General features: G+C 39.5%; 1 protein-coding gene across 3 annotated transcripts in view; it reads left to right on the forward strand.

Moving 5' to 3' along the window:
* Positions 1–24,133, forward strand: part of EGLN1 (egl-9 family hypoxia inducible factor 1) — a 44,622-nt gene extending 20,489 nt beyond the window's left edge. Inside the window, exons 2-6 of one of the 3 annotated variants that reach the window (XR_007773832.1) lie at positions 12,204–12,323; positions 15,433–15,569; positions 19,790–19,857; positions 21,548–21,840; positions 23,385–24,133. Coding sequence is in view for 2 of the 3 variants with exons in the window: in XM_050949135.1 (XP_050805092.1) it covers positions 12,204–12,323; positions 15,433–15,569; positions 19,790–19,857; positions 21,548–21,612 (390 nt within the window). In the remaining variant the exon portion in view is untranslated. Of the gene's footprint in view, positions 1–12,203; positions 12,324–15,432; positions 15,570–19,789; positions 19,858–21,547 lie in introns of all 3 variants that reach the window. The other 2 variants (XM_050949135.1, XM_050949136.1) reach the window with 2 other exon arrangements.
* The last annotated feature ends 323 nt before the right edge of the window (positions 24,134–24,456 follow it).

The following is a 24,456-nucleotide window of genomic DNA, read 5'->3' on the forward strand; positions in this document are numbered from 1 at the left end:
TTTAAAATTAAACTAAAATGCAGAGCCCCCCTGGACCGTTGGCCAGGACCCAGGCAGGGTGAGTGCCTGTAGATGGGCCCAACTCACCCCTGCGGCGCCTCCTGCTGATTATCCTGGAAACTAGCTCAATCCAACCCAGAGCGCCTTCTGCAGGCTGGTGATCTGCCTTCCAGCTATTGGCCCCCGTGTCCCTCCCAGGACCCCGGTGCCCCTTTAACTGGGTCTCCCCCTCCCAGGAGATCCCCCACCCCACTATCCTCACTTTGTCTCAGTATTGGCTTCTGCCTAGTCTTCATCTAGCCCCTGTTCACTGGAGTAGACTGCAGTATCAGCCACTCATCATCAGCAAAGGGGTTTGGACCTTCTGCCTTTGCCTACCCCTGGGTTGCTCCCTGCAACCCCCAGTACCTCTTGGCCTAATGCTAGGCCACAGCCTGGAGTTTTCCAGGCAGGAGCTCCCCAGCTCCTCTGCCTTTCCCCAGCCCTGCTCCACTCTAGGGTACCTTGTCTAGCTCCCTGCAGCCAGGCCCTTCTCCCTCTATAGGCAGAGGGAGAGTGCTGAGCTCCTGGCTCCCAGCCTCTTTATAGGGCCAGCTACAGCTGCTTCCTTCAGTCAACCCAACTCTTTCCTTCCACAGCCCCAGCCCTCTGTAGGGCTGGCTTTAACCCTTCCCAGGCAGGAGCGGGTGACCACCCTGCTACAGTGCCACTGAAAATCAGCTCGCGTGCCACCTTTGGCAAGTGTGCCATAGATCAGAGGTAGGCAACCTATCTGGAGACTGCTAACAAAGGTGCTAATTATGGTGAGCTTTCCACTTGGAGCTGATCTGTGGATACCCCATTCATCTAGGCCATTGAATGATGATCAGATAGCACCTGCTCTTAAGTGCTGCTCACCTTGGCCAGATTTGAACTGTTGATCTGTCGGTAAACAGAACTACAAAAGAAAAGACCTACAGATGAAGGAATTGATGTCCCTTTATTTTATCTATGTTTAGCAGTCTAATCTTACCTCATGGACTTGAAAAAACAAAATTTGAAAAATTTAAGTAAATATTGGAAATAAGCTGGTAACACACCTTTTTAAAGAAAAGGTATTGTATAACAAGGGATTCTGCTTTTTTTTAGATTTATTTAATTTAAATTTTCAAAATTTTAAAGCAGCTAGTGAGATATTGTGAGATAAGACTAAAGTTTCACTAGGAAGTGGATGTTGCTTCTGTTAATAGAACTTTGGACTTTGCCTTTGTTAGGAACCAACCAGCTGTGACAAATTCTGTACAAGATGGAAGTATTGCTGGTGGGTTACAGGATTCATTTAGAGGGAAACTGTCATCAGCTTCAATTGAGGGTTAGAGCTGCCCCTTTCTAGTATAATTTGCAAACTTAGGGTACATTTGAATCCCTGGTTGTATCTTAATGTGGAGTTACCAGCAGTAGCTCATAGTACTTTTCCATCTGTGGCTGATCAAGAAGTTGCGTCTTTCTTTGATCTGGATCTGACCAGAGTTATCCATGCTTTTGTCACTTCCAGACTGGATTATTGTCATGTGCTCTGTATGGTGTGGCCTTTGAGAAATCTCTGTAGACATTAGCTGGTGCAGAACTCCATGGCCTGCCTTCTCAGTGTGCTGGATAGGCATGAGCACACAGTACTTCAGCTATATGCTCTGTACTGGTTTCCTGTTTACTTCTAGGAGCATTTCTAGGTACTACTGATATGCTCCCAAATCTGAGATGTTTTGTAATTCACTTATTTAAAAGATTGCCTTCTTTCCTATGTTTTGCAATTATAATTAAGGCACAGTGGGCTGCTTCAGTTGTTTAGTGCTTGGCACTTGGTTTCATGGGGTCAGTAGTAGGGCATTCACAGTTAAAAAAACATGCTTTTGGAACTTGTTCCCTCAATCATCAAAGCCTGCATTTGGCAAGCTTTAGATCATGCTGTAAGTCTTCTGTTCCACCCCCCCCCCCCCAATCTCCTTTCAGTCAGATTCCTGTTTCAACATTTTTTGTCTTGTTTGTTCGATATCTTAAGTCAGTGAAGACTTATGAATGGTACTAGTGTTTGTTTTGGGATCAGTATGTTCTTAATTGTGCTATACTAAAAGACTCATCAATTAAAATTTACTACTTCAGTATCTCAATTTGCTGACCAACAGGTAGTGTTTCTGAAGTTTCATCTGCCATTAAGAGACTGGCATTCACAGTGTGGGGATGACACATCGGTGACACATACTTCTTAAAGGCATTGAAAGACTGTGTGTGGCCATTCTCTGTAGAGGGCTAATTTCTATTTTTTTAATTATAGTCCTTGAGTTGCAGTAAAAATTTGGGACTACATATTCTCCTCAATCCATAGCATATCTCCTATTCATTTCAATGGGAGGTTTGCCCAGACATCAAGCATGGTATGCAGTAACTAACCTGATTTAATTATTTATTTTGTTCAATACTTTTATCATTGCATTCATTATTATTACTGAATGGGGATAATGTGCTCACATTTAGGAACACTTCTATTTCTGGCCATTGTTTCTCTTCCTTTCTCCATCCTCCTTGCCCCTTCTTTTTTGCTTCCCTGTCTTGTCCTTTTTGCATTTCCTTCCTTGCAGCAACTCCCAACTCTTCCTCATTCACTGCTTAAAATAAGTAGTGAAATAGTTAGTTTACGCTTTGAAATATCATTAGGTTTTAGAAGGAACACAACAGTGGAATGAGGAGTTCACACCTTTGAGCCATTGTTTCAAGGTTTCTGCAGACTTGGGTTGACATTTCATTGGTTTATGCTCTGACATTTGGAAGACTTGTTTTAGAAACACTTCTTAAAATGAAAACTTAGATTATGCAAATTCTGAATCTCCCATATTGTTCACAAATATATTGTATGGGCCAGATCCACCCATGGGGTGTGTGTATGACACCTTTGATCTGAAGTATTCTAACTAGTCCTTCTCTAGGAAGTATGGTATATTGAAAAGCCTGACTATCCTCCAGTTTGCTGAGAAGGCTGCTGCTAATTGGGCTTGTGGTGACGTGTATAAGAATTCTCATCCTGCAGGAATACGTCTGAGAGGATGGAGGTGCATATCTGCTATCTTGAAATCATTCTTGGGTCCAGATCATTGTGTTGGTTTTTCTTCCAAATGCAAGACTTGTAAGCAGGCCACCCAGAGGAGGGGGAGGGGCAATCTGCCCTTAGCCCCTCCAGGAGCCTCGTGAGCCCTGGCCGAGAATCCCTTCCCTGGCTAGAGGTGCCTTTTTAATTTTTACTCACCCGGCGCTGGTCTGGGTCTTCGGTGGCACTTTGGCGGCAAGTCCTTCAGTGTTGCCAAAGATACGGAGCGAGTCAAGGCCCTGCCGCCGAAGACTCAGAGCGCCACCTGGTGAGTATAAGCCCCGCAGCGGGTGGTGCCTTTTTTTATGTCTGCTCCCCTGGTTTGCCCCAGGCCCCCTGAATCCTCTGGACGGCCCTGCTTGTAAGATGGCTAAAGAATGAGCATTTACTGTTTTGTAAGGCTGCCAAGTACTTGGTCTCCTTGTTCTTTGTCTAGTGGGGGATTCCCCCTTCTATTCTTTCAAATGGGTGGAAGAGGACAAAAACTGTTTTTAGTTAAGTTTTATTTCAGAAGAATTTTTTAGCTTTCAGTTCCTGCTAACTAGTCTTTCTCCTTGTTTCATTCTCTTCTTGAATGATGTCTGTTTGGCTCCATTTCCTTTACTTGTTTTCTCACTTTTGTCCCTCACCTGGTAGCACTTACCCAGTGTTGTCCACAGCAATTATGATTGACTCTTGTGACAGAACTCTAGTAATCTAGTTAATGATTACTTGCTGTAAAAGATTAAGTCAGCCTTGTGGAATCCTATCCCCTATTGGTATAGAAAGAGGGAATCTTTTTGAGGGATATATCTTTTCTTTTTCATTATAGTCACTATAATTGTAAAGGGCAGCCTAGTAGACTTTGTGCCTGGTTTTGGTAACCTTTCATGATGGTTTTTCAAAGTCTGAGATAAACAAATTTGGAATAGATCTAGCCAAGTCCCTTAGGCCTGGTCCACACTACAGCGTTAAATCGATTTAAACAGCGTTAAATCAATAACGCTGTACCCGTCCACACTACAAGGCACTTAAAATTGATTTTAAGGGGCCTTAAAATCGATTTCTGTACTCCTGCTCAACGAGGAGTAACCCTAAAATGGATATTACTATATCGATTTAGGGTTAGTGTGGACGGAAATCGAAGTTATTGGTCCCATTCTTTTACTGAGCTACCCAGAGTGCACCGCTCCGGAAATTGATGGTAGCCTGGGACCATGGACGCACACCACCGAAGTAATGTGCCCTAGTGTGGACGTGTAAAATCGATTTTATAAAATCTGTTTTATAAAATCGATTTTACTCTGTAGTGTGGACGTGCCCTTATTAGATTGCTGACATCGGGTGGTACAACTGATTGACATTTTGTGGAGGGTGTGTGTGGCAGAGGGAAGTAGATGTTTCTTCCAGAATTCCTTTGTTCTCTTCCCATTAACATCCCTGATTGCAAGTGACCCTCCCAGGGAGAAATGGGTGCTGCTCCCTCTTAACTAGTCAGTACTTACCTGTTGGCCAGAGTTCATTACTTGAGAGCTTCTGCACTCTGAAGTGGTGTCTACACTAGGGAATCATAATACATACAAATTCTTACAAACTGATTCTGTTGAATCTGTGGTAGAAGTGATAGTTGTTTTTTGTTGTAGGTGGTGGTGGTTGTTTTATCTAATATAGACCAGGTCTGAAGATGCTGTCATTGAAGCACTCCCATTTTCCATTGATTGAGAGAGGAGCAAGGGGTTCTACATCTGATTTCCCCACCACAACCACATGACCATGTGCTTTGTAAAGTGTTCAGTGTTCTTAAAATGGTAAAAATTCTGAGCTGGCCTCAGCACAAAGCCATTCTATGGTTATTTATTATTTTCCTTCAGGAGACACTCACTTTTGTTAATGTTGATCTGTCAGTAAACAGAACTAGAAAAGCCTCACTCTTCTACATGCTTGGCTGTGGCACGTGGGCCAGATGTGAGTGCTGAAATTGTGAGGAACAAAGGTGTAAGGTGCCTCTTATGCGGTCTCATGCCCACTGGGTTTGTGCTATTGCTTGGATTGATGGTTTCCAGGCAATGACACATGCTGTTGTTTCTTTAAACCAGGATTTGAATTGTTGTTCAGTGGTGAATGTCTGAACTGGTTAAAATGTTTACCTCTTGAAACTGGTTTTACGAAGCAAAAAATAATTTCTGAGGGAAGCTACTTTTGAAGGGTAATATCAAGACTTATGCTAACAGCATGTGCAGTGACCAGCATTTCAGTTTGTCTTTGCTCTGAGTAGGGTGTGATGATGTAGTAGAAAAAACACTTATCTATGCTAGAAACTCCCATTGTCTCTACCATTAGTGGGGTTGCACATGTAATGATAAGAAAGTAAAGAAAAGTTGTGTAGACACATTTTATAGGTTAAAACTTATAAAGCAGAATGTCATCACCGTTAGGCTATATGTTTCTCTGTGGTCACAAATCTTATTTGATCAGATTTAAATAAAATTAAAATTATTTTAAAGCAGGAGTTTCTCTTTTATGGTATTACTGTCCCCAGGGTGGATTAATGTAAATTACTGATTTTAATCACGATGTAAATCAGCAAGCAGGAAACTTTTTTGATTTAAATCTCTATTAATCTTGTTTTGCATTTGAACTTTTAAATTTTTCTAAAGAGCAGTTGATTGTCATTGGTTGGTATCCATTAAAATGGATGTGTGTATATAATATAGCCTTTACGCTAAATTTGATGGTGGGGTGTTTTTTTTTTCCGCTGGCCAAGAGTATATACTGTCTTTCACATTTATTTAAACAATTATAAAGATTATCTACAACTATTCAGTTTCTTAATTTTTGCACTTTTTTTTTTTTTTTTTTTACTGGATTTGTGTCAAAGCTCAGTTTTGGATGGAAGTTCAAATTCAATTTGAAATGCATAAAAACAGCATTTGGTTAAATAAAATTACCTTCAATCAGGATGCATAAGAAAGTTTATAAAAATATGTTGCATTGCACTATGAATTATTAAAGGTAATGTTATCAGTAGTTTGAATTGAGCTGATTGTTTCTAGTCATCAGATCCTTCAAAATTTTAGAACAAGTAGAGCCATGGTCGCTGACTTTCCAAAGTGCCGAGGGGTACTTGACTCTCGGCTCTGGCACAGGCCCCGCCCCAGTGCCACCCCTTCCCTCAAGGCCTACCCCGCCCCACCTCTTCCTGCCCTTTTCCACTCCCTCCTCCGTAGCGTGCTGCATCTTCACTCTCCCTCCCAGCCTCCTGCATGTCGCAAAACAGCCTATTGCAGTGGGAGGGAAGCACGGGGAGGGAGGGGGAAGCACTGATCCGCTGGGTCTGCCAGCGGGCAGGAGGCACTAGAGGGGAGGGGGCTGCTGGTGAATGCTCAGCACCCACTGTTTTTTTTTTCCCCCCGTACCAAAGTGTCGACGCCTATGAGTAGACCACCTCTCTCACATAGCTTTTATTCATAGATCGAAAGAGGGAAAACCAACTTTGCTTGCTTTCTCAACTCCCAGTTGCTTTCCCCTCTTTGAATCAATTAGTCATTAAACTAAATTAGATGAAAAAACTGAATTGAAGATGAGTGTCTTTGCTCCTGCAGAAGAGGCTACTGCTATCATAAGCTGGTTTAGCCCTTCAGCAAATAACTGATTCCAGGTGTTTAGTCAGTGATTTCCACCAGTTCAGTGGCTAACTTTCTTTAAAACTTGACAGCAGCTTGTACTGCTTATTACTTTATTTAATCTAAATTATTTTAATAGTCATAGTAATTTTAGGCAATCATAATTTCAAATATACCCATTTTTAAAAAAAATTACTTTAATTTTTTTTAAATCTGATTTTTTGATATTTTTAACAAACATTGGTTTTTATCCATCCTGACCTTTCCACGTAATCAGCTACTGTTTCTTTTTATCTAGTTTTCATTCAAAAACTTTATAAGCACCAAGATGCTACCCAGATAATCAGACTAAATGTTGGGTAGTATGTCATGCTTAGGCTGGAGAACAGATGTTGGCAGCATTAATTGATATACAATATATACAAATTGTCCACTTTAAAATATGCTTCTTACACATTTGTGCTGAATATCTGTTTTAAAGAGGTGTGATTATAGTAGCAAGTCTTTCTGTTCATTAAGAATTTTAGTCAGCCACTGAGACTTTGACTTGGGCACTAAACATAGACTGTGTAATCTTAATCTGTTTTCAAACATACACTGTGTACCTCAACAGTGTTAAAACATATACTAATGTTAATCTTCCTATTAAAGTTGGTCCAGTTCTACTAACTCTCGTTGCACAAAACTTTTATTTAAATCAAAAAAGCTAACTTGTAAGCTAAATTCCAGTGTCAAAATTCCTGTTGTGCCTTCAATTAGAAATAAGATAAATTTCAAACAAAGAATGAAGCAGCCAGCTAAACAGGGTTTCCAACCCTCCAGGATTGGCCAGGAGTCTCCAGGAATTAAAGATTAATCTTTAAAGATTGTTGTGTGACGAAATCTCCAAGAATACATTTCAACCAAAATTGGCAATCCTGTGGCTAAAGTCAGTATTAGTGATTCCTTTTATTCATGAAGTGTCTCCTGGTACTAGGAAATAATGAATTATCCTGTGTGACAAAGTTCCTCCTCTACCTTGGTAGGTCCGCGCTTATTGGCAGATTTGCTCACCTCAGTGATCTCCCCCACAGTCTGGATCAACTCCTCCTCCTGTGTCTGATCAGGAGTTGGGAGGTTGGGGGGAACCTGGGCCCACCCTTTACTCCGGGTTCCAGCCCAGGGCCCTATGGATTTGCAGCTGTCTATAGTGCCTCTTGTAACAGCTGTGTGACAGCTACACCTCCCTGGGCTATTTCCCCAAGGCCTCCTCCAAACACCTTCTTTATCCTCTCCACAGGACCTTCCTCCTGGTGTCTGATAATGCTTGTATTCCTTAGTCCTCCAGCAGCACACCCTCTCAGTCTCAGCTCCTTGTGTCTCTTGCTCCCAGCTTCTCACACGCACTTCCTCTCCTCTGTTTCCTCCCCATCTGACTGGAGAGAGCTCCTTTTAAAACCCAGGTGCCCTGATTAGCCTGCCTTGATTGGCTGCAGGTGTTCTAATCAGCCTGTCTGCCTTAATTAGTTCTAGCAGGTTCCTGACTACTCTAGTGCAGACCCTGCTTTGGTCACTCAGGGAACAGAAAACTACTCAGCCAGTGACCAGTATATTTGCCCTTTACCAGACTCCTGCACCCCACTGGCCTGGGTCTGTCACATCTGCTAATCTTTTATAACATTGAGTGGGGAGGGGGAAATCATCAATTTTACACACAACTCCCTATATTAAACTTGTAATGTATTATTCAAGGATGATACTCATAAGGGGTCTAAGTATAGATTTGAAATGCATGACTTGACACTGCTAGTCTCTCAGCCACACGCTGTTGTTTATTGCAGAGAGATTACATTTGGTTAAACCTTAAACATCTACTCTGTATTATCAAAGATTGTTTTTCAGGAAAAGGCCTTGCAGTTCTGCATTACAGGGAAGGAAACATACTTATTTGGACCTAGAGGGGACATTGGTACCAGATGCGGGTTTTGAAGGAAGTGGAACACTTTTATACACTCTGTATTTATACAAGCACTTAACTTACTCTCCTGAAATCTATACTGTAAATTCTATTTCAAAGTCTTGTGTGGGGAAAAGCTCCAAGTTAATGAATGCAAAAATAGGATTAGGAGCAGGGTCTGTTTTTCTGTGGAAAAGGTTTCCAATTTTTCTAGAACAAAGTAAAACACTAAAAGAGTTAGTTACAGATTATAGGTGAACATTTAACAAATGCCCTATGCTCATGTTATTTTGTGGGGTTTTTTTGTGACTGTTATGGTATAAACACCTTATTTCTGGTCATTACAAACTTTTGAGGTACTATAAATAAATAGAACTTTGTGTCTGTGTCCTAGCTGTATGGGGAAGAAGAGGGAAAGTCCAAAGTAAGAAATAGACATAAACTTCCTACATCAACAATATAAATAAATAATAAAAAGATATGGACACACCTATAGTCATTCTCTTTTAAAAAGCTTTTAACATCTGCCAATTTTGACAAAGAAGGTGTGGTGTACCCGCAGAAGGTTTGGAGATTTGCTTGGAGTTAATGAGCACCCAAAAATCAATAGTATGTCTTTCTGCTGCGAGTTTACTGCTGCATTATTTTCAGTATTGCCATCCAGAGGGTTAGATAGAAATAAAAATAAAGGTATTACACACACACACACACACATACTCGCGCACGCGTACATATCATATAATGGAAGAACATAGTGTGATTTCATTGTACATATATATAACTGCCGTATCCTTAAGTAGCAAAACAAAAACTCTTAAATATGAATAATTTTGCAGTACATGAGAACATATTGCTATTGTTTTGGGCAAAGAAAAAATACATTTCACAGACACTATGGAAACTGTAAGCTTTCTAATTTTCCTTTAGAGTAATTCAGTTGGGGGGGGCAGGAGGGAATGAATAATAAAGCAATATACGTATATATAGTAAGCGATATTGGTTTATTGCCGTTTGCTTTCCATTTTGCTTCTAAATGCTGAGTCACCGTTACTGATATGACCAATATATATTAGCCAGATAAAGTGTCACAGCAAAACTATTTTTCTTCTAGTATACTGGCAACTGACTTTAAACATATTTATTGGAAATTCCACATTAAAGGATTAGGTGGTGATAATGAGGTTTTCATTGTACTATCTTAAAAAGGGCTGGTGGGTCTGCGTCTTCAGATGGCTTTGAAGGCTCTCCTTTAGATTCAATAGGCAAAATTAAAATTGTACGATCCAGTATCCTGGATCAAGTCAAGAAATAGTAAATGAAGAGAATCTTCCTGTAACTTACTCATTTGGTTTCCTTCCAGATTTACAAATTTGTGGAAGCTATGTTGTTCTAACTACATAACTTTTCTTCCCTGGATGCACTTAAGTGTGTGTTTGAAGAAGTATTTTCTGGTGGCTAGAAGGGCGTGGTATGGAAAGCAGGATTCGTAGGTTTTACTCGTGATTCTCACTGACTCAGTGAATGATCTTCAGGTCATTAATAGAAAATTGAGACAGAGAGGCTCTGTTACTTGAGTTTAGTAATACCTGTTTCATCTGGGTGTTGAGGCTTAATATCTGTAATGGACTTATGTGGCACTTCTCATCCAAACATCTCAAATAACTTCTTATATATTTTAGTATTCCTTTAAATTTGGATGGAGGTGCAGATGAAATAACAGCTGGGGATAGGCGTGGATGAGGCTGGATCCAGCAAAAACTGGACTCAGCTTTCAAAGCTGTGCAAGTTCTAGAATACCAGATATTGGTTCTGTGGTAGACTGACATTTTTTCAAAAGAGATGTTGTCTTTCTACGGGAGCCAATGCCTTCCTTTTCAAAACTAGCTTCATTTTTCATTCTTTAATTCCTGTGGATAAAAACAGGAAGTTGCAGAACACTAATATGACATTGTCTGGTATCATAAACCCACAAAATCTAAACAATACTGAATTAATCTTCCTGTGGCAACAGTGATAAATGTTGACCTTGCCAAATATTAGGTCATGTTACTCTGTGTAATATGTTTACTTAACGTAAGATCCTGTAACAGTGAATGCAAGGAATTAAGCAAACTCTGAATTTTGTGGGTTTTGTGGCCTTGAGATTTCTGCCATAATGTCATATTAACTTAGCTTTTTGCATTAATGTGACTATATGTCCATACTTTGTTAGGATTCACCAAATTTTAAACTTGTATTTATTTACTGACACCATCTTTAACAAAGGGTCTATTCTAATTTCTCTACGTAGGACTGTATTTGTGTTTTAAATATTAAAATATGTAGGTTGGCTTTTACTCTTGTAGCAAGATCTTCTTTCCCATTTATAATTAACACGTGAAAACTTTAGGCTGTAATAAGTCTTTACTGAATGAACCTTAAATGTTTTTAAAACCTGCTATTAAAATATCCTTCAATCTATGTGCCAAACAGCAATTTCTTGCATTTGGAATAAACTCTATAATACCCTATGTTTGTCTAGATTATGGAAACCATTATTTATTTATTTATTTATTTATTTTTAAAAAGGCTTTGCCTCCATAAATCCTCTCCCAACCACAATATCCAAACATAGTGCCAGCAAAGCATGCACTGAAAGACTTCAAATTGTGTGGGGCATGTTTTTAAAATGTTAAACAAAGCATAAGCTGTACAATTCTTGTTGATTATATTAAGATTAGCATGACTGAAACTTTGCTCAGCCATTTGAAAATTTATGGTTAGGGCTTGAAATTGAGCTAAATTTGTTAGTCTAACTTCAACTTAATCAATGAAGGCCCATTGTCTAGAGATCCTTTCTAAGCCTAGGCATCACTAAGTCTAGTTTGTCAGGGAGGTGGGGGTGGAGCCATCGTACCCTTTGCAAAAATGCGAAAGTCATAATTGTAGTTTAAAAGAAAAATGAAAAATATGGTGTATGATGATTATAGGTACTCGGGCATTATGATGATGGCTGGCAGTATAAAATCCTTAGATTTTCATGTGAAATTGCTTATTGTGTGGGAAAAAATTCAGATTGACTTAATTCACAAAAAATGGAATCTGCCACTTGTCCATACTCACCTTGGCAAACTATCAATTAGAAAGCATAGTGTAGGGGTTCTTCTGTGGAAGGTTTGTTTTATATATAGAAACATTTTGAAGGAATGACTTTTAAAATGTAAGCTTTGTTTTCATTTGCACATCTGCCTTTCATTGTGGAGTCATTCAGACAGGTAGGGAGTAAGGAAATATCAAGCAGAACTTCTGTCTCGAGGATTTTTGTTCAGAGTCTTTCAGTGAGTCAGGTCTTGTGGAGCTGAAAGTAAAGAGAATGTTTTTCATTCTTGTAAATTGTTTCCATAGCTACACTGGTGCAGGGAGCTTTCGATGGATGCTGATGCCTATTAACAGGTGTGAGTTGGAGTAAAAGCTTTAAGTGTGAACTGACATAGATGAAGTGCAGAAATCCATTTTTATAGGTAGGAGAAATGTCCGTTTGGTTCATATGGTGATTCTTTGATTGCAGGCAATGGTGGCTTGTTATCCAGGCAATGGAACAGGATATGTGCGTCATGTTGATAATCCAAATGGAGACGGAAGATGTGTCACATGTATATATTATCTTAATAAAGACTGGGATGCCAAGGTATGTAGTTTGTCTTCCTATATAAGAGAAATTAACAATTTTTTTCCTGTGTGTGTTTAGGATTCCTGCTCCTGGTCCTGAAGCTTTTCATTGAGCTCCATATCACTTACTTGGTGAGGTGTACCAAATAGTAAGCATTATTGCTTCAGGGTTTTGAAGGATATTGATAGAACCTCCTGGAGTGGGAGGCTGGAAGGGGCTAATAAGCTTAATATGGTATACATTTTTTTATGTCTTATTTGACATAAAATAAGCCAATTACACTAGTATCTGAGCACCCCAGATACCTAAAAATTATTATAAGCGTACATATGAATACACATTAATGCAGGGGTTCTCAAACTGGGGGTCAGAACCTCTTGGGGGTCGCGAGGTTATTACATGGGAGGGGTCACGAGCTGTCAGCCTCCACCCCAAACCCCGCTTTGTGTCCAGCATTTATAATGGTGTTATATAAAAAATTGCTTTTTAATTTATTTATCAGGGGGTCGCACTCAGAGACTTGCTATGTGAAAGGGTTCACCAGTACAAAAGTTTGAGAACCACTGCCTTAATGTAATATAAACAGAACAAACCTCTTTTCCAATTGATATTAAACAAAAAGTAACTGAAGAGGGAATGTATTAATGAGATTAGTATGAAAGTACAAATGAAAGATATTACCTTTGCTTTAACTTTGTAGTGCATTTGGGTTGTTAATTTTTTTTAATTAAATTTTTTTGAGTCACGCTGGCATTAAACAGTAGCCAACACCCATTCTGCCTGAAGGGAGAAGCTGGAGGTTAAGGAGTTGTTTAAAAACACCAGTTGTAGCATTTTAAATATATCAGTAGAGTTTAAAGCAATACAATCCCCTCTAGTATGGACACATTTATACCACATTAAGATGCCATATAAAATATATAGCTTGTACTCCTACAGGAAGAGGAATAAGCTATACTGGTAAAGCACCTTTATAGTGGCATAACTGCAATCATCCTAGAAGTTGTACCAGTGTAACTATTGTGTTGGGTTATTTAAATCACTGCCAATCAAAATAGTCGTAAGTACAAAAATAGCTTATAGACCAGGCCTAAGACTTAGAAAAGGTCTTTTCTGAGCTCCCAAAAAGTCGAATGTACTTTATGGCAGAATTAATAAATTCAGGTTCTGAAGGATGTCTCCCTTGACTGGAATCTTCACTATATTGTTGATACACTGGCAAAGCCTTTGTGATATAAACTAGCCCACAGACTAGTAAATGGGTACTGTGGCTGTAGCAACCACTGTTCTGAGCATTCTGTGTGCAGGATCTAACAGAAATCTCCATTTTGGCTTTTAGCCAGTAGTTTTCTAGTTACTCTCTGGGATTTGGGGCCCGACTAACGTGTCTAAATGCAGTTAACACTGTGGCAGTGTTGTTAGCTAATCCTGGTTCAGTATAGCCAAACAAGATATGCAGAGCTATAACATGAATTCAGACCCTGACAAAGATTGCATTGCCGAGGGACTAAGGAGCAATCAGTTATACAGAGATTATTCCCTATTATTATGTACAGAAGCAAAGCTCACTCATGATTGTCTGAAAAGTCATGAGATTTATCAGCACATTTCTGTTGCTTAGCACCTTAAAAGTGAGAGAACTGAAATAAGGAGGAATATTAACCAATCCGATCTGATATGCAAATCCCTGCGCTTAACTGGCTACAGCTGAGTTCAGTGGTGGTGATTTTCATGTTCAAAGGTTTTCATGACACTGTCTCTTCACTCTACAGCCCTGTGGGTTAGATGGTATATGTGTACAATGTGAAGATCTGAAAACTGAGTTGGAGTGAGTGTAAGTAACCAGGTCAGGGGAGCCCACAAAGCCTGCACCTCTGACACCTCTATGCAAAATGGTAAACCTCTTTCATTTAAAAAGTAAATTACTAGCCCATTCTGGCATGGCTGCATCCGTCAAACTGTAAAGAGATTGGTAGGGCTGAACATTTTGCTGATTTTCCTTTAAAAATCGTGGCTTACTCAAGGGTCTTAGCAGCAGCTGCCCAGACTGGCATTTGGAGCACTAATGACTTTAATTTTATGGGGGCGGGGGGTTATGCCACAGAGAAGGGGAAAAGATCAGTTCATGGCTTTGAGGAGGCTTTCACTCAGTGTGGTGAGTTCTTTCCTGTTCACTGATTAAACTACCTATAGCTGACCTGCCTCGCCTGAATTACCAGTTTGATTTCTGGCCCCAAGCAGAAGCACAAATTGGTGGAGGAGCAGAATAGAACCAGTCCTCCTCCTGTCCTCAACAGTAGAAGCAGCCTTCCTAGGAGAGGGATGAACGGATTACAGGAATGAAGAATGGGTAGGCTCTTGTGAGGTAGAAGGGAGGAATCATTGGGTAGAGAAGGGACGGAAGGAGGGGAAAAAAAGAACCATAGCCTCCCCATAATCAGCAAACTACTGTCTTCCTCTGGAGAAAATGAAGGCCCATTGAAAACAATGTCAGAGTTGTTCTGTAGATGCCACAATAGCCGTTCTAGTACTTTAGTATATACGCTATGTATTGCTAAAAAACTAGAGACATGATACCCTCAGAGCAACCAGCTGGAGGGAGGCATGATGTGACCCAAGGTGACCAGGATCTTTAGAAAAATATTAATTGTGAGTAACTCTCTCTCCTTTTTCTGATGTTGGTATTCTGTAGAGATGCATACTCACCCACCTATTTAAGAGCTCCAAGTTTGGAAGGGCTTGAAATAAGTGGACAGTGACATGGCATCCAAAGAACAATGATTCCCCAAAAGCTTAAAAAAAGAGTTAACTTTTTCTTTTAAATTACAGATTCGTGATTTTTTAAACGTATCATTAGCAAATCAATAATTGCCCTTGGAGAGAGCAAAACGTAGTGGGACTCAGAAGAGCAGAGTTCTAATTCTGGGCTGTGTTCATTTTGCTTTGTGGTTTTGGTCACCACCGTAACGTCTATCTCACTTCCTCAAATGGGTAATGGTTAAAAACCAAAAAAACTTTTTATTTTAAAATGGGGGTTGAGAGTTGCTATTTGTAAAGCACCTTGAAATCACTGGATGACGAGTAAATAAATATTTTAAACTGTTTATTTTTTTTTTAAATCACTTAGGTAAGTGGAGGTATTCTTCGAATATTCCCAGAAGGCAAAGCTCAATTTGCTGATATTGAACCCAAATTTGATAGACTGCTGTTTTTCTGGTCTGACCGCCGCAACCCTCATGAAGTGCAGCCAGCATTTGCTACAAGGTAAGATGAATGAGATGTAAGAATGTATTTCAAAAAGCCTCTGTTAGAGGTAGAAGAACATATAATGACAAACTAAGAGCAAGGAGGAAATTTTAATATAGTATGGCCTGAAACAAAGCCCATTTCTTGTACAGTTTGAGGCTCCTTTGCAAACATACTACTGATGCTTGATGTCAGAATGCCATTGTACTGTAGTCTTCCTATGCATTTTCTCCTCTTTCTAGAAAATCTAGTTCTGGGTACAATTTTGAGTATTCAGAAAATCCTTTTTGGTACATAAATACTCAAAACAGGACACCACTGGTAATTTTGATTTCACAAAGCTAGATCAGCCTCATAAAGGGCCTGATACAGAGCTCATTGTTAGCGCCCTTACAAATTCACTGTCCATTTTAGTCAATTTCATGGTCATGGGATTTAAAAAAGTAAATTTCGTGGTTTCAGATGTTTACATCTGAACTTTCACAGTGTTGTAACTGTGTGGGTCCTGACCCAAAAGGGGGTGTCGTGGGGAGGGGAGAGGGGGTTGCAAGGCTATTGTAGGGAGTTGTGGGGTTGCCACCCTTACTTCTGTGCTGCTGCTGGTACGGGTGCTGCCTAGAGAGCTGGACAGCCGGAGAGCAGCTGCTGGCTGGCTGGGCACCCAGCTCTAAAGCCAGCAGAAGTGAGGGTCACAGAGTATGTGGGGGTGGGTTACCATATGTCTGGGTTTTCCTGGCAGCCTCGTGCCCAGGACAGACAGCTGCAGCCTTGTGCTCGGGTCGGGGGCTGACAACCAACCTCACTTCCGCACTGCCTTCAGAGCTGGGCACCCAGCCAGCAGCCACAGAGCTTCCTGCAGCTGGGGGAGGTTCCTGCAGGTGGGTCTGACTCAGCTCCAGGGGAAGAAGTCCTGTCGCTCCCTAGCCCAGGCCAGGACTAGCAGCTGAAGGCCGGTGCACAATATGAGTCCCTAGCTAGGGTGCCCCCAGCCCTGCCCCTCCCCTATAATAGCCAGATTTCACAGTCCATGATATGTTTTTCACGGCTATTAATTGGGTAGGGTCCTACTCATAGTCAGTGATGTCTTTTCTCACTGATTACAACTGGCTTTTTATTAGGCCTATATTGTATTAATTTTCCTCCTTGCTCCTAGTTAGACAGCATTTGTTTCAGATTGGCTAGGCATAGCAATTTTCTTTGGCATTCTTTTAATTTGGGGACGTTAGTGTCTTTATTTTAAAATTTCCTTCATTTTCCCCGCCAGTTTTACACCACAAAAGTGGCTGTGGCTGGGGAAAGGATGGGATGCTCCTCTGTTCTCAGCTCTCTCTATTACATGGAGTACTATGTTGCTCCTTGTCTGAATCTCAAACAGAACTTCGCTCTCACCAATGTGCTACTAATTCTGTGGCGGTGTGGTAATGGTGGTGAACATATCTGCAGTCACTGCTAAACCTGTGTCTCCAATGTGGCATTACCAGATGCTATCTGCCAATCTACTGGGGTGACTTTAACTACTAAATCATTGTAATTATTAATTCTGTAGAATCCACATTTCATGTTGCACATAACATTTTGACATGTCAAGATGTAAAAGCTGGGATGCTAGTAGTGACATCCATACTTAATGTTGCCCAGCATTTTAATTTTAAGTCCTTGTGCCAAAATGTTCCAGGCTTTTTTGAGGACAAGGATCATAGGTAGAAAATGTGTGTTCCTGTTTTTAAATTCTTGCCATCTTTTTTTGAGTGGCTATAGTCAAAACTGCTGGGAGAAGAAAGTTGAAATTAGGTAGAAGGGGAAAAAAAGATGAAATAGCCCTCATTGAGCCTTTTGACTGTTTTGGTAACATCGATTTGGTGAGGCACTATGGCCTAAAGGATACAATAGTGGGCTGGGAATTAGGAGATGTCAGTTCTGTTCCTGGCTCTGCCACTGGCCTGCTGGGTGACCTTGGGCAGATCACTTCCTTGCTCTGTGCATCAATTTCCTCAACTGCAAAATGGGGTAATGATATTGACCTTGTAAAGTGCTTTGAGATTCTGCTGATGAAAAGCTCCTTATAAAAGCTAGATGATTATTACATACTGTTTGGTAGTGTTTAGGATTATCCTACTTTGGGTGTGCAAGTAATCAGAACAAAAGCACTTTTTAAAGCAACACCCCAAAGGAATGTAGGTATATGTATGTCAGACTAACTTGGGTGCGCAGTGCATGTGTGTGTTCTTGTAGGGGCACTGGATGAATTGCATTGTAAGACTAGTGCCTCACTCAATATGCACCTTCTGAGAGGTTTACTCCAGCAAGATGCACATCAGGTGAAGTGCGTGAGGAGGAGGAGCCCTTGGCAGATTTACTGTGCACCTTGTGTATGCCAGGGCATTCTGGTGGTAACTAGCCAAATAGGAAAATTCCAGACACTGAAATTTCTTTTATGGAAAAAAAATGGGGAGAGGGAGAGGGGGAAAGTCCATTTAAAAAAAAAAAAAAAAAAGTCTAAACCAGTTGAGAGTGAATATTCTGACTGCACAGTTGAGTACTCAAAAGTTAGGAAATATCAAGGTTGATGTTGCCCATTATTACTCGTAGCAGTAAAGGTTACTGTATTTCAACTCTAGGACAAGAATGATGAAAGTCTAATGACATTGCTGCTACTCCCTAAAAATCTATTTTGTGGAGATTCTCACATCCAGAACCAAGTAACTGGATCATACAGAAAATATAATTTTATCTTACATAATCAGATGTGTCTGTTTTTATGTGAAGGGTGGAGTAGAAAAAAATTCTAACAAAAAAGTAGCTCACAATTGATCTGGACCTGATTTTAACTTTGATTTTCCACTATACTTAAACTGTGGTGCACAGTAAAGGGGAATTCTGCTTAACATCATTTTGAGACTTTGGACTTCAAACTATTTGCTACTTCTAATACTTTAAATAAATTAATGTATATTTAAACATTAAATTTTCGAGTCAAGCAGAAATACTCTGGCTGTATTTTGTTGTCTGAAAGAAAACCTTACTGACTAAAGCAAGCAACAGGAATTAGAGAAGTGATGTTTCTCTGCATGTTAGGAATGTAAACTAGAAGCATAAATTGCTTCCATTTATGGAACACTTTTTTTTAATTTGAGTCATAAAGCAATCTATATATTTAAATGTACAGAAATCAGCTGCTCCTGGCAGGGGTGGCACTAGCTTTTTTTTGCACCCCAAGCATGGCAGTCAGGCAGCCTTCGGTGACGTGCCTGCAGGAGGTCCGCTGGGCCCGTGACTTTGGCGTACCTGCCACAGAATTACTGCCGAAGCCACGGGACCGGTGGACCTCCCTCAGACAAGCTGCTGAAAGCTGCCTGCCTGCTGCTCTCGCAGGGACTGGCAGAGTGCCCCCCGCAGCTTGCCGCCCCAGGCGCGTGCTTGGAGCACTGGTGTCTGGAGCCACCACTGGCTCCTGGGTTGAAGTATGTTTCTGTTTAACAGTGTACAGCAACACTACACAACAGTGTAGGACAGGCAGCTTGTGGAAAATTCATGGGTTTTTGGTTAGGCAGAATGTAATAACCTTTATGCTCTAGCCTATTTAGTTCATCACCCTACTGCCTTTGCAAAGTGTACCATGGGATTTTTAAATACATGTGTGCAGGACCTCCTCTTTATTCTGTCTTGTTTGAAAGATTGTATTTCCAAAGGCACAATACCCCTGGAAGCTTTGTCGGGTCATTGGTTCAGTACTGATTCAGATGGAAGGGTGCCACTTACTGAAACTACTAAACAGTGTCTATTATGCACTACACACGGGCTGTAGAATGCTGGTCAATCTGTCTAGAAGGGATAACTACTTCTCCCTCGCTGTGAATGATCAGCAGGATACTACCTTGAACCTGCTTAATTTTATGAAATGTGAGACTACAACCTAAGATGGTCTGGCTGCAGGCTATACAATACAGTTTCTTTCATGTGATTTGGGTAATAATTGTATAGCATTTACTGGAAAAATGCAGATTCATAGCATCAATGGCAAACCCACTTCGTCTTTTCAAACAATTTCCTTCATATAAATGATATTAAAACAGTAGAAATTAACAGAAAATCTTCTCCCTCTATTCCCCCTAATCCTACTCTATCAAGTGTACTGAAAAAAACCTAACAATTAAATGGGTTATATTATGTAAATAAACATCACTGCTTGTTTTCCAGACATCAGGAATTCATTTGTTGTATTTTCATCCATTTTATAGGTACGCAATAACAGTGTGGTATTTTGATGCAGATGAAAGAGCACGAGCTAAAGTAAAATATCTAACTGGTAATTAATCACTTTTGTATATTATATATATTGGTTTTCTGGAAAAAAACATGTAAATAGTCTTAACATCAGCCACCAAGAGAGAGTTAACATGACTTGTGTAGTTCATGTTTTAGAAGAAAGGTTGTCAAATGGTTTGGGCTCTAGGTAGCCTGTAACTTGGGAGACCCAGATTCAGGTCCCTGCTCTGTCAAATGCTTTCTACATGACATTGGGCAAGTCACTTAGCCTCTGTGTGTCTGTTCCTGGTCTGTAAAATTGGAATATTACTTCTCCCCATCCCTAATACCTAGGGTAAATACATTTAGAGGGTAATGGGGGCCATGCAAGGACCTAAAATAGAAGATAATTTCAACAATTGGACAGGACTTGATAAATCAGCTTGAATAGAGTGTGTGTATTGAAAAGCAGAGAAAGCTAAAACTGAATATCTGGAATAAAATAATTGAGAATGTATTCATTTACGAATGTTGATATTTGTGATAGTTGCTTCTTCTGCAAGGCTGCCCTAAGCCCACTTAGCTAAAATCTGCATTCCTCTTGTGGATTGCCCTTCAAGAGGAAGTTGATTTAATTTTCCTGTGCAAATAAGCAAGCTTTATCAGAATGAGCAGCTTAGTTCTGCTGTCATACATGAAATTAATGTGAAGTAGTTGATGGCATTGGCAGTAAACGTCAATTTAAATATTTTTGCATATATAGTTATAGGGCCAGATTCCCAGCTGCTGGGAATTAGAATAGCACTAATGAAGTCAGTGGCTCTATGGTGACTTTCACCACCTTGAGAATCTGGTTCCAATCTGACTTCCCTGAGTCAATGATGGTTTTGATTCTGATTTAAACGGTAGCCAAATGTGGGAGCAGATGCACAAACTGCTTAAGATTCCTATTTACCCTGGTACAGTCGATGACATCACGGACTACTAAAGCAGTGTGAGGAATGTAGCTCCTTCTCTGCTTTAGGGAATGCAGAAATCTGAGCAGTTCAACTCTGGTCTTGGTAGATGATGGGTCTTTCTTTTGGTTTACCATTAATCTCTATAGATTTAAAAATTACAAAACTAAATACTTGATTTCTGTTAATGATTTGGAGGCTTAATCAGTTCTATTTTACTTTACAGTATTAGAGTTCATTTCTAACGAAAATGGCAGGAATGATGGCAATTTAGGGTATACCTCAGATAGGATGTTAATGTTAAAAAGGATAAAGATTTAATAAACTCTTCTCTTCAGTAATTCTCTTCACAAAAGTAGAATGATGGACCAAATTCTGAGGTTCACTTGACTTCTCTGTGAGTTTGCCTGTGTAAGGACTGAGCCCTACACTTTCAAAATGGACTGTCTGAAGTTAGGCTCTTAACTCCATATTTGAGCAGCTAAATAAATGACTCAATTTTCAGCCATAATTCAATCAATTGACACCTAGGATCCAGACTTTAAGCACCAACGTTTGAATTTTTTCTCCTGAATATAAAAGTAGCTGCTCACAATTTGGCCCATAAGGAGGTAATAAGTATATGAATTTGTATTTTATTTTCTGAAGCGTGTTGAACACCTTTTTAAAATACCTATTTTTCATGGTACCAAACTTTCAACAGGAAGGCATAGAAGTGGCACAGTAGTTTTATTATAGCACACTCTTTAGCAAATGCTTAAACATTATGCTGATGTATTTTTTATTTTTCTGCAGGTGAAAAAGGTGTAAGGGTTGAACTCAATAAACCTTCTGACTCAATTGGGAAAGACGTTTTATAAAGGATTTAATCTAGCAACTCTCCTTGCAACTTTCCCCCAGTAAACTATTAACTTTCGAATGTGAATAATGGGATAAAGAAAAATTGACAAGAAATCAATGTTTTAATACGGAAACAAACACAGCGTTTCAATGTTGCATCAAACAGAAGATTTTGACTGCTGAACCATTGTGCTATGTGACTGTGACTCCAGACCTGTGACTGCTTATGTAAAGAAGATAAGCAACCAGTAAGAAATAGCGTACACGTATGGACATGAAATAAGTGCCCTACATAGAATTTTTCCATTCTTATATTTTGCCAGACCTGTCATTCAATTCATCTCTCCCTTTTTTTATATGGTAAAGTTTGGATTTGGGGTAATTTTTGTATGACCAGGTACAATTTATCAAAATTGAGTAAAAATACAGTATTCTCCAAAATATCATTGATCTATTTTTGTAAAACTGTTCATACTGTTCTTTGCCATGAAAGATCTAATTTAATATAAGAATTGCCAGTAACTAATGATCACTTTAATTTTCTTTACATCTAAAGTCAGAAAAGGAGCACTTTAATTACCAGCTAAAAACCTGATTGTTTTGTATTCATATCTCACACTAATTTGAACTTTTAAAGATTGCTGCTGTATTGTTTTTGATTATGTCCTTTATGAAGCTTGTTAACAGAAACAAATCACTATCTTACTATCAGCAACTTCTAATTCATGGTGTTGTATGTTGAATCCACAGAGGGGAAGGATTCTATATCTTTGTTTTTTTTAAGTGACTGGCACTAAGTGAACTTGACACTATCCATGCTGTAGGTGGCTTTGGGGACCTGGTAAATACCATCAAGTTCCTAGGATACATAAGGGCTTTCCTAGGCTTTTATAGGTACCCAGAACCTCCTCCCTATGTATTTGACAAGAGAATTCCACCTTTTTCTTCCTTTCTGAAAGTTGTTTTGTTGCTATACATAAGTTAATAGAACGTTGAAATCCACACACTTTGTGTTCTTTCTGAATATTGGTGTCCCGTCTGATCTGCAGGCTGGCTTCTTGGTCTGTTATATAGTATCAAGGGGACATTCAGTACACTGAGGCTGAAGTGCATCACTGCAGGCTTCATGTGTAATATGTTTTCAGATTGTCACTCTGCTGAAGGATTTCCCCAAAAAGGCACTGGCCTTTGATCAGTCCTGAGTATTTAGCGAAAAAAATTACTTTTATTTTTACATTTTCATTTTTTTAAAAGGAAAAATGGACTTTACAGAATAAAGATGAGGCATCCAAAAGCTTTGAAATTCTGTTACTTAAGAGATGGATGTTCTAGTCTCAAATTTTAAAGTTTGAGAGAACAAAGAAAATCCATATTTACAAATGTCTTTGGTATTTGAGCTCACCCCTTCCCATTTTTCTATCTGTCCTTGATTTCCTTACATAGCCAAAACAATGTGAGTGTACAGAAATATTTCTGTTTATAATATTACAACTTTTGACAATTTTAGCATCTGTATAGTTTGTATTCAGTCAGAGACCTTTTCTATGGAAAGCTCAGTAATTTTTATTAAAAAGATTACTATTCATGTAAAACATGAAGGAAGAAAAAAACCCAACAACACTTATTTTATTTAGTGACAAACTGACCGGTGGTGGGGGGGGGGGGGGGCGGGCAGGGGGAAACTCATTATTGTGACACAATGGAGGAGACCTTATGGAAAAACTCTCATTTTGTTCAGACCTTAATTAGTTCTTACCCTTTACAGCTTAGTTTCTCTTTCCTCCCTTTTCAGAAAATCAGACAAGACACCTCTACTGTAAGTGCCTCTGCCAGCCTGACCAAGGAGTGCAAATCTTCATTACTGTCTGGTCTGCAGTGCAGTGCCTTGCATTAGGCCAGCTTTAACAAAACAAACACACACAAAAAGCCACCACTTTTAATTTTATCTGCTTTTGTATTATTTTAATGGAGATTTGATTGGTTTTGTTTCAGAAATGTACAGCATAAACCTCTCAATTCTGTTCCAGTCCCTCTGTAATTCAAACTTCTATTGCTGCAGGTATGCAAAGTATCGAATTCTAATTACTGTATAGGTTTCAGCTTGCCAGACAGGTTAAAAAAAAAGTGCTTAATTTTTTGCTTCATCATTTCTTGTCAATCATTACAAAAGGGTCAACAAATCAGAGCAGCCATTTCTTTTAATAGTATCCTTTTAGAATCTGTTCATTTCATGTCAGTTGAAATCTTCAATCTTGAGCGTCACAAAGCAGGTCCCTGTTTAAAGCTATTTTTTAAACTGTCTTATGACCTGTATGTGTTTAGTCCTGGTTAAAGATAAAGCTTCATAATACTATTTTTATTCATGACATTAGCCAGCTGTAAAACACGAGACCTTTTTCTATAACAGGCAAAGAAATTCAGGATTCATTTACAGATTGCCTATAAAGTCATGTTATTTGAAAAGCAGTGTTCATTATAAAGAGCTCTCAAGTTGCTTGTAAAGCTAATCTAATTAAAAAGATGTATAAAGGTTCTTGGAAACACCGTGGTGGTTATTTGTAATTATGTAACTTTTTAAAGCCTATCCGCAGCAACTAATTTATAATCTGATAAAATAAGGGGGTGTGTGTCTGTTTTTAGCATTCAGTGACACTACAGCTACAGTCCAGGGTCTGCCATTTGTTTCCTTGATAAACTCTGTTTTTAATTATTCAGATGTGGGGGAGGGGTTAATTGAGAGGAGGTTGAGGAAAAAATTGATGTCGATTTTTAGACTTAGTGAGTGAGCTGTGTTGATGCAAATTGTGTCTACACAGGGTGGGTGCTTTGTATTAGTGTAGCTACACTGGTGGGGAAAAAAAGCC

The sequence above is a fragment of the Gopherus flavomarginatus genome, chromosome 4 (genome assembly GCF_025201925.1).
Source record: "Gopherus flavomarginatus isolate rGopFla2 chromosome 4, rGopFla2.mat.asm, whole genome shotgun sequence".
In the NCBI taxonomy this organism is placed as follows: Eukaryota; Metazoa; Chordata; order Testudines; family Testudinidae; genus Gopherus; species Gopherus flavomarginatus.